This window comes from Oryza brachyantha, chromosome 2 (genome assembly GCF_000231095.2).
Source record: "Oryza brachyantha chromosome 2, ObraRS2, whole genome shotgun sequence".
Lineage (NCBI taxonomy): Eukaryota > Viridiplantae > Streptophyta > Magnoliopsida > Poales > Poaceae > Oryza > Oryza brachyantha.
The window spans coordinates 13,261,664-13,272,247 of NC_023164.2; the positions used below are offsets into that span (position 1 = coordinate 13,261,664).

The window sequence follows — 10,584 nt, forward strand, 5'->3', positions numbered from 1 at the left end:
GCCGTGGAAAAAATGACCTGGCCATTAACAAGTTGTCTAGCCCATGAGAGATAGAGAAATCCTAATCTATTATACGCCCGCACAACAGAAATTCCCCTCCCCTTCCTGGCTTCTCACGCGACCACGCTGCCCTCACACCGAGACCGAGACAGCGAGCATGACTGGGCAGCGAGAGAAGTTGTCAGCCGCCACGGCGCCGCTTTCCTCCCATGTGTGGCTGCACCGGCTCCGGCTTCCTCCCAAGTGTCGCTCGATCTCGACGCCCCCGCGGTGCCGGCATCCTTGACCAAGCCAGCTCGAGCTTTGAAACAAGCCAAGCCAAGCTATTTTTTTTTGCTCGTTTTCTTTATCAAGCCAAGCCAAGTCAAGCATATCTTTGACCAAGCTTTCACAAGACGAGCCAAGCTTGGCTCGGCTTGGTTCATTTCCACCCTTAGGTGTATTATGGAGTAGTGCTCATTTTTGTTAGGGTTATTTACGTGGAAAAGACATTTTCTTGTTTGCATGATATGGTTAAAAGTGGGGTTAGACATGGGAGAGCACGAACACACTATTTTTAGGTTTTTATGATTATGTAGGGACAATAAGGACGTAGATGCAATGCTTATTTTGATACAGAAGTAGTTATATTCCATCGTCGTATCATTCCATAATGAGTATTTGATTTGTATATATGTGAATATTGTGCATGTAGATGGATCGTGTGGTGCATGTATATTTCAATGGAACTGTTGGTGGAAATGGAAAGTTTGACGGATCAAACTAGATGTTTTAGTCTTTCTGACCAGTCCTACATAGGTAGAATTATGTGATTGGATTTGTTCTAAAATGGATCATATCATATCTACGGATGTGGTAAGAATGGAAGGGTGGTACGATGCAGGGTTGGATCAAGGGAACACTTTGTGATTATGTCCATATCATGTGAGTTGCAGTGGTCGATGTATGTTGGATGTGTGTCAAGTTCACATAGAGATGGCAACGGAAAATTCACCGTCGGAGATCACCACCGCATCCCCGTCCCCGTCCTTGCGAACCACGACAGGGCTTATATTGAACCCATTCTCGATCATCACGGTGATTTTTCTACCGTGGTTTTCCCCGCCCCATCAGCACGGGGGAGAGGCCGACGCCATGGGCAGCGAGCAGCCGACGCAGTCCGTCGCAGGAGGCGGCGTGCTGACGGTCAGCAGCCAGCAGGCGGAGAGGCGACGAGCGGCCAACGTGTCAGGGGGTGGCCGACGGGCAGAGAGGCGACACGTGACCGACAAGTCGGGGGAGGGGGTGTCCGTCGAGCGGAGAGGCGACGAGCGGCCGACGCGGCGGGGGACGGTCGTCGGGCGAAGATACGGTAGGGGTGGCTATCGACGGAGAGGCAGCGTGCGGGAGGGGCAGCGAGCGAGCTGTTGAGTTGTTAAGAGTTAGAGTTACCTCTTTAGAATCTATATATACTATGGTTATCGGGCTTCATTTTTTGGGCCAAAACATGTATAATGTCTAGAATTGGTCCCTTCTACAGCACAAAACGAGTCATCGCGGGGGACGGGGATGGAGACAGGGAGTGGTGCACCGTCCCCGTCATCCCCAACGAGGATAAGTTTTGGACCATTAGATTCTCCATGATTGATATATGGCAACCATCCCCATCCCCTAATAGGTGAAGTCACCGCGAGGAGGCAGGGATGGGGTCCCTATTGTCATATCTAAGTTCACAAGTTCGTGTTTTGGATGTGGTCGTTACAACTTGTAGTGCAAATCAAAGTATAGAAGAGCAAGTGTCCTTAGGTTGTGGTAGTTCAAGACAAATTATGAACATGTAGTGGAGCCCGAGGAGACTCTGACAAAGAAGATACCATTAGCGGATACTTTAACACATGAACCCCCATTAGAAGAGACATTGACACATGAGGTGTCACTAGCGGACACTTTTAACACAGGAGCCCCTGTTAGAGGAGACCTTTACACATGAGCCCCCATTAGAGGAGACTTTGACACTAGAGCCTATAGGTAGATCCGGAAGAACCACGAAGATTGCAAGGGGGTGGGCAATTCTAGGACATTTAGGTTTCAATGCTTAGTGTGAAGGCGAAGCACACGATGTACAAGATTGACATCCCAATTCACAGATGAAGAAGTAAAATTCCATCAACCCAAGGCACAAGACAAGGCAAAAAGCAGAGATGTATGGTGCAAGCATTTCGCGGATGGGATAAACAAATAGTTCCTGCAGCTAGCTACTGATGCATATATGCAGCAGAAAACTAAAGGCCGGCCTATCAGAGACACTAAGTAAAGATCTAGGATTCGTTAATTGCATGCCACACCCGAGGATCAATTACGAGAACGACAACCCATTCCTTAATTTCATCGTGGATGGATGCTCAATGACGATCCTTTTCAATTCAGACAGGAGGATGCATGACATATATAGCCGATACATACATACGGGCCAGTAGAGCTGGGGCCATTAGAGCATGTAAAATAGCAGGCTATAAGCCAGTTATAAGCATATTTTAAAGAGATAAGAGAGAAATGAGAAGAGAGGTGGGCTACTAATTTGTAGCCAGCTACACACGGACTCCAAGACACATTATGTGTATGACATGTGGGATAATATATTGATGTTTTGTGAGTAACTATTGTATGAATTGGCTATTAGATTGACTATAGATAAATTGAAGCTAGCAGTTGGCTATACTATTGAACTTGCTCTATATCATCGATCCTAGGCACCAAGCGATATGTTTTCATGGATGACGAAAGCAAGCATAGTTATGATCGATTTTAGAGACATGCATGCAATATACTGCCACAAAAAAACTTGACATCAATCTTATTGCAACCTGGTACTTACGTGCATGTAAGTTAAGTAACAACTCTTATATTTTTAACAAATTGTTCACGACTTAATAAATCGTTCTCTTTGTAGAATGCAAAATAGCATGGCAATGAAGTTGGGAATACTACACATAGCATATTTAAACCCACTTAGAATCTCAAAGCCAGCACGCACATAAGGGCATATTCCGTGCAGTTGAAAGGCAAATCTCTTGTGAAGAGAAAGAAATTAACACATTGCAAAACTTGAAAAGAAAAGGCAAATAATGGAGGTTGGCGTCTATATAGGTCGTGCAGTGGTATGCATCAGATAAACCATGCATAATGGTGTCGTACAACAGCATGTAAGTTAGATTAATCTATGCATTATCGTACTAATTTAAAAAAATCCTAACATTAATTTTGATGCAGAGATCATTACATTTGTTTCATGATTTATCCAAGGCGATGCAAGATTATTGTGATCGATAGACCCAATGGATATCCCTCAGTCTAGTTATCAGGCTTTTATCACATTTTAGATTAGTAACTAATTTATATGTTTAATTTGTTTGTACCTTACCTTGCAATAATTTATTATCATATCTTAATTTATTACCGTCTCTACTAGTGCAGTGCATTCCTGTACTACCGAGGGAATGGCAAAATAGTCAATACAGATAGGAAGAAATTAATCATCCTCAACAAATGGTTGGTAATTATGCGGCAAATTTAATTAATAAATGTAATTTCAATTCTGTGTAAATAACACATATGTATGTATGTGTGTATATATTGTAGATATTATATAGATATTATGTGTTGCGCTTTCTTAAAGTGAATGGGCGATCATACAGCAACACTCAAGATGTAAGTGTATATATGAGCATAAACACTCTGTACAGCCAAATAGTTTATCAAATTGATCGATTTGGATGAAATTCATGTACGCAAATGCTAAAAATTGACGACAGTGACAAGACCATCAATGATAAGGAGATTAAGAATATGATTGGAGGCTTCTGTCATTTTGTCCACCACGAGATTTGCCATGTCAATGGTGAAATTTTCGGCAGGGAAGGGTAACATGACATAGGATGAGAAATACAGAGAAATTATCAACTGGGACACTCCAACGTTCCCTTGAATTTGAATGCAGAATATGACATATCATATGAACAATTTATGTTTCATAGTAATATATATGTTTGTACTTTCTAGAAGGCGAATTTGCTCAGTGTGTTACATTCGTCTATATATAAATAATTGTCTTAACAAACTAATTTATCTTTATTTGGAATCTCTTGTTATTTAATTTAGTTTACATATATATGTACCACCTCAAATGGAAATTTTTAATTATGATATACAAAACCAAAATATATACTGATTTATATAGCCCTAAACCTAAATATAAATAAAATTTATTATGCAGCCCTGTATTGCAGGCTATGCATTTTCCTAGGTGGCACACACTACCACCATCTTCAAAGTAGTAGTGGTACCGCTTGAGAGAAACGTGGCGTCTACGAAAATACATATTTGCAGACGGCTCATGGGGTGCGCTGCTTGCGAAGACTATTTTCGCACGCAGCTGCTAAGCCACCTACAAATATGTTCTAGACCATCTATTACATTCGGCTTCCAGTCTCGTATGTAAAGATATGTTTTAGTCACATGTAAAAATGGTTTTCAGAGTAGAGAAGCGGTTATTGCTAGGGAATTAGGACCAGAGAAAGCACCCTACAACTAATGTTTAACATTGGAGAAAAAGCATGCTAATACTGACAGCATGGTGCAAAATGTCCATCCCCTTGAGTCCTTGCTACCTCCTTCGTTCCCAAAAAGACATCATTTTTTAGTTTTCGTGTCCACCATTTGACTATTTATCTTATTTAAAAATTTTATTATTTTTTTTAAAAATAACACATAAAATACTATTTATACTTTATCATCTAATAAAAATAAAATATTAATTATAAAATATATTTAAAATAAGAAAGTGAAAAATAGGCTTATTTTAGACCAAGGGAGTATACACCAGCGAGCCATACAGTTTTCTGGATGTTATCTTCTGTCATTCAGTCAACTATAAAAATTATCTGCCATTTTTTCAAACCACTTGCAAATTGCGATAATGTGGTTTTTTTTCCAGACATATTAAAAATCACATTAATTCAATAATTACCTATTGTCATCGCATGCAAGGTAGAAACCGTCTAAGCCGACAGTAACTGTTATTTAAAGAAATTGACCATCTCCATCCAATATGCCCAATGTTTTCTTGGTCTCTCCGTGTATAAGTCACATCACCTAGTACGTCTTTTTTTTTCCCGAAACGTCAGCTACTACGTCTAACCACACGCAAGTTAAGGCCTGATGCGTATATATCTAACTATACTGTAAAAAACAAACTGCTGAAAGTCGAAAGATACGATATGTTGTTTGGTTATTTTTAATATTTAATGGTATAAATAATAAAATTAACTAGTGTAAAATTAAAATCTATTTTCAAAATTTAAGATAATAAACTTAATCTATAAAAACATACAGTTTAGCAGTTCGGGAAGTGTGCACGTGAAATCTAAGAAAAAATATGAAGAAAGAACCTAGCCCAACTGATGAACACACATACATATATTGAATTTGAGACCCTAGCTAGATGTAAATTACGAAACCATGCGTGCATGTCCTATTCAACACATGCACCATCACACGATTTAATTAACTACAAGAAAAAAAAACACCAGTTTGATCTCACCCTAAGCAAACGACGACGACGACTCGTGGATATATGATGCATGGACCCAAAGTAAACCTTTGAAGCAACGACTTGTTCGTGTACTCGATCACAAGAGCCTATTCTCCCAGAGATAACCTCACAAGTAACAACCATCCTATAGACTCCATCCTTGCACTCCAAGCAACACTAATCTCTCCATCTCTAGCTACATGCATATATATATGTACTATCTCTAAGCACATATACAGATTTCTTCCGTTCTAAAAATTTATCTAATTCCAAAATTTAAATATCGTTTCACAATATAAATGTTTTTAGTGATATTGATTTAAATTTGTTCCCGTCCTACCTCCACCTACCATCCGGCCTCCGGATCCATTCATTTAATATTCATTATTTATTGAGAAACAAAAATATTTTTTTATCTTAATTTCTTCTCAAGAACATAGAAATGACTATAGTTTCAAACAGACCAAGTACGTTTTTTTAATCATGCTGATAAAATTATACACGCATATATGTTTTTAGTAGCAGTTTAGTGGAGCCCAGGAGTACATATTAACCTAATATTCACTCGCGTACTTATGTTTTGAAAAAAAAAAAGACGCTTACTGGTAGCTGCTCATCTATGACATATACATATTAATTCGTGTATATAAATGATCGCCAAGAGCTTCGTATTGCGCATTTTGGTAGATGAAGTAGCGGCAAATTGATCGATCGAGCGCATGTCAGCTAAGACATGGCGGTCGGAGTCGCCGTCGTGAAGCTGGCGCTATGGCTGTTCGCGTCGTGCGCGGAGGTGGTGGCCACGGCGCTGCTCCGCGGCCTGGCGCTCCTCCTCCTCGCCGCCGCGCAGCTGGTCAGGCTGCCGGGGCAGGCGGCCGGCGCGGCGCTCGACGCGGCGAGGGGCGCGGTGACCGCGGCCGTCGAGCTCGCGCTCGGCGTCGCCCGCGACGTGCTGGCGTCCGTCGCGTCGGCGCTCGTCGATGCCCTCTGCAGCGCCGCGGCCGGAGCGGCGGAGCTGGCGGCGTCGGCGGCCGTGGAGCTGCTGGAGGCGGCGCGGGACGGCGGCGAGGCGGCCGCCAGGGCCGTGGCGGCGGCGGTGGAGGGCGCGGCGGAGGTGGCCGCCGGGGCGGTGGCGAAGGTGTGGGAGACCTACGTGGACGCCGTTGGCGCCCTTCTCCTCGAAAACCGCAGCTGATCGATCGTCGCCTGATGCAGCCATGCACGCATGCATGCAACGCTGTGTGTGTACCATAGCTAGCCAGATGATTAATTACTAATTAACATCTACCTTTATTTTAATTGACATAGTATTTGCAAAATTTTTGCATGAGATATATCGGAGAATTACTTTAATTTCGAACTGGCTATCGAAAATTAAGGTTTGAACTGATCGACCGATATTTTTTTTTTCTGGGCTTACATCGATCTTTCCCGACAGTTGTATGACGATAGGTTTGGATCAGATTGTAGTGATGAAATGAAAACACGGCATCATTTCAAAGGTTATATCTGTTATTTTGTTCATACAGGATTTTTAGCGCAGTACCATGCAACCATACTTTTGGTTACTCTGAATTTTTATGATGTTCTGGATGTACCTCGAACAAAACTTGAACAATATCATATTTGTGCTATCATGCCCTCAGACTAAATTATACATATAGCCACACCAAAGATATATGTAGTCTAACCGTGATGATATTCTACAATAATTCCTCCATCTAAAAATATAATTGTTGACGCTGAAAATAACAATCAACGGTCACACACGTAGGCCTGGGAATCAATTTTAGACCATTCTAGTGCAGGACCTAATTCTTAGAAATACTGAGCGTGCCAGTCAGTTTGATCTTGTAACTGACAAGATATAACATAGAAAACAGTTAACCCCGAAATCGCTATCAGCTAGATAGCTGATACCGTTCCGGGACCCTAGCCGATAGACGAGACGATCGGCTTAATTTGGTGATGACAGTTATCAATATGCCCAATCGGCTAAGTCAGAAACAGGATAAATACTAGATAAGCCAACCGGAAAATTAATCTTAAAAGATCGGACCCAACCGAGACAGTCTTAAGATTAACCGGCCGATCAGACCACCCCCAATATTTACTAAATTGTTAGCCGATGTAAGACTAAACATGGAATTTATACGATAAACTAGAATGCCACACTAATCATTCGCACAAAACAATAACAACCAATAGCACACGTGCCTAATCCAGACTTAGAAGATCGAACCCAATCGAGACAGTACAGATCTAAGCATAGCCACGTATAGCATCAATCGAATATTGTGATATACGAATAATTAGATCGCAAAATAGTGTAATCCATCGACTAATTCATGAAGCTCAGTCGATCAGACAGATTTCTACAAACAGATCATACCGAACGTACATAGATCAGACCTAACCGAGACAGTATGCACTTTAGCATAATATACCCATAGAAACATGAAGATCGACAGGTTTAACCAACTAATCAACAGACTACTCAAGATAATGCTGACTAAAACTCCAGCGATAAGCCTCTACGAACTTCCAATTCGATCTGACAACACGGGTCCAGTAAACCTGATTGATCGGACCGAACCGAGACAGAACCCGGCCAATTGGAACAATGCCGTCAGATTGAAAAGAAGAACTCATAGAGGCTTGAATGAGCACTAATACTACTTCAAATCAACGTAGATCAAAAAGTAAAAACAGAGCTCAACCCGCCGATCAGTCAAACAAAAGATCGGACTTAACCGAGACAGTTATGTCTTAGTCGATCGACGGGTTTTGATAAACTAGAACTTACATTACGAAGCTGACAAACTCCGCGCCGAAAGCTCAAGTAAGTCGAAGGTTTGAGGCAATGCGCCAAGTTAGATTGATTTGGAGATCATTTTTAAGGACCCCGAGCACTTATATTTATAGCCCTGGGAAACAACTAATCCAGATAAAAATCCATTACTACCTAACTTTACATTATTCGGACTCTAATTAAACAACAGAATCCTAAAAAACTTCAAGATAAATCCTAATTAATCTACACGGACTCACAGTTAAACACCGAACCTATCTCCAGGCTTTAGGCCCGATCGAACTCCCATCCTTGTCCGACTTGGACTCCATCGACTGCAATCCCTTTGCGTCCAGCTTCCTATCCCCAACCGATTCGAGCCTTCTCATCCGATTCGGTCTTCAACCGTGTTTCAATCAATAATATCCATTTGCCAAAATCCGGCGTTAACAATAATAAACTAGTACTGTGAATTTGGTTGCCATAACTTACTACCTTTGTTCCATAATAACTTTATTTTTCGTTTTTCCATGTCTAACGTTTGATCATACGTTTTATTTAAAAAATTTGTATAAAATCTTAAAAAAATTAGTCACGTATGAAATTAAGTACGTATCATCTAGTAACAATAAAAGTATTAATCGCAAAAAAAATTAAATAAAACAAAGAGTCAAAACATCATATAAAAAATAAAAAATAAAGTTATTATGAGACGGGGCAGTAAAAGTTAAAACGGGTGGAACATATGTATAGCCAGGTAGCGTGTAAAAGTGAATGTGGTCCTGTTACTTCATCGGTGGTCTACACAGATCGTTGAAAGCGAATTGTTTTATCTGACGATGAATGTTAGCTAGCCATGCATGCATGTTCGTTATTTGTTTCTCCGAAATTGCTCGTTCCTTCGATACTTATATTTCCAAATAAGTATAATTCATTGTATGGAAACTGGCTGGTGCTTTCATGCTCCTAATATAAACACTGTTTGGTCCTTACATGCTGGTCTAATATTTTCTTTCGAGAAAATTTGCTCCATAGCACACAAAGCAAGCTGGTACAAAAAATAGCAAAAAGAAAAAAAAAACTTCCTTCGTTCATACGCCACTCATTTTTCTTTGATCCATAATACTTTGTTTGCATCTAGAGCAAATGTCTGTGTTAGATTGCATCGCCTTTTCTCAAAGAGGTTCTCTCCATGCTCTAAGGATAATGTCGTGAGCGTCTCGGCAACGAGCCTCCTAGTTGCCTACACTTCTATGGTGAGTGTATTGTTTAAGGGTTTCTCCTTGAACAAGAAGTTGTGACAAACCTCCTTTTAGGGTTTAGCCCAGGGGAGTAGTCAAGAAAGAGTAAAAGTGGAGACTAGTGGGAAGTAAGAGGTATCTTTAGGCGGACAGGAAAACATAGCAGCAATATATAGGTTCAAGCGACTTGAGAGCGTAAAACTCTAGTCTTGTCATTTGGATGGTGATGGGTGAACGTGTCCTCCTCTCCTCTGGTCTTAGTCATCCTTTCATATGTCTAGGGGTCGTCACAGTGCCATGAGAAAGCCTATTTATAAAGAAATAGGTAAAGTGTCCACAGATAAGATAGGTACAATATAGCAATTAATGTCCTTTTTAGCTAGTTGGGGAATCATTAAATGCATCTAAATTTCTCTAGTATATGTGTCGCCACAGGTAGACTCTATTCTTCTAACATTCTCCTTATGCATCTGCCTTTTAGTAGATAACCTAGACAAGACGTCTATTATCCTTAGAAAAGACGAGTAATAATGATGAAAACACCAGTAAAATAAAAGACACCAGAGGCATATGTGCCCTCGCCCCAGATCAGCAAGCATGCACACCCCTTGAATGCTCCGTCAGGGGATGGTGTATGCTTAGAAAATGCCCTATCAGGGACAGACGCGCGCTCGTCAGGGGTCAGCCTGAGATGTTTGTTTCCATAAGTCCTAGGACTAAGAGTTAGTTCTAAAACTAAAACATAAGTTCATTTTAATCCTACCATGTTTGTTTGGAGGGACTAAAAGAGACTAAAGCCTCATTAAATGACATACTCAATAGTACACAGCACACACATAGCTATAGAACTAAAGTAGTAGAGTATGTGTACTATAGGCCTTTAGTTCATTTTAGCACCTCCTCTAAGGACTTATGATTTAGATAGTTTTAATCCCTCATATTTAATATTTTAGGTGTTAAAAGAGACTAAAGTAGAGCGACTT

The 10,584-nt window shown here is 40.8% G+C and overlaps 1 protein-coding gene across 1 annotated transcript; it reads left to right on the plus strand.

Annotated features, from left to right (window-relative positions):
• Nucleotides 1-6,270: 6,270 nt before the first annotated feature.
• LOC121053653 (ice-structuring protein-like) lies at nucleotides 6,271-7,106 on the plus strand. Its single transcript, XM_040521414.1, has one exon. It carries the CDS (start codon nucleotides 6,303-6,305, stop codon nucleotides 6,762-6,764), a length of 462 nt encoding a protein of 153 aa, XP_040377348.1. The 5' UTR covers nucleotides 6,271-6,302; the 3' UTR covers nucleotides 6,765-7,106.
• Nucleotides 7,107-10,584: the final 3,478 nt, after the last annotated feature.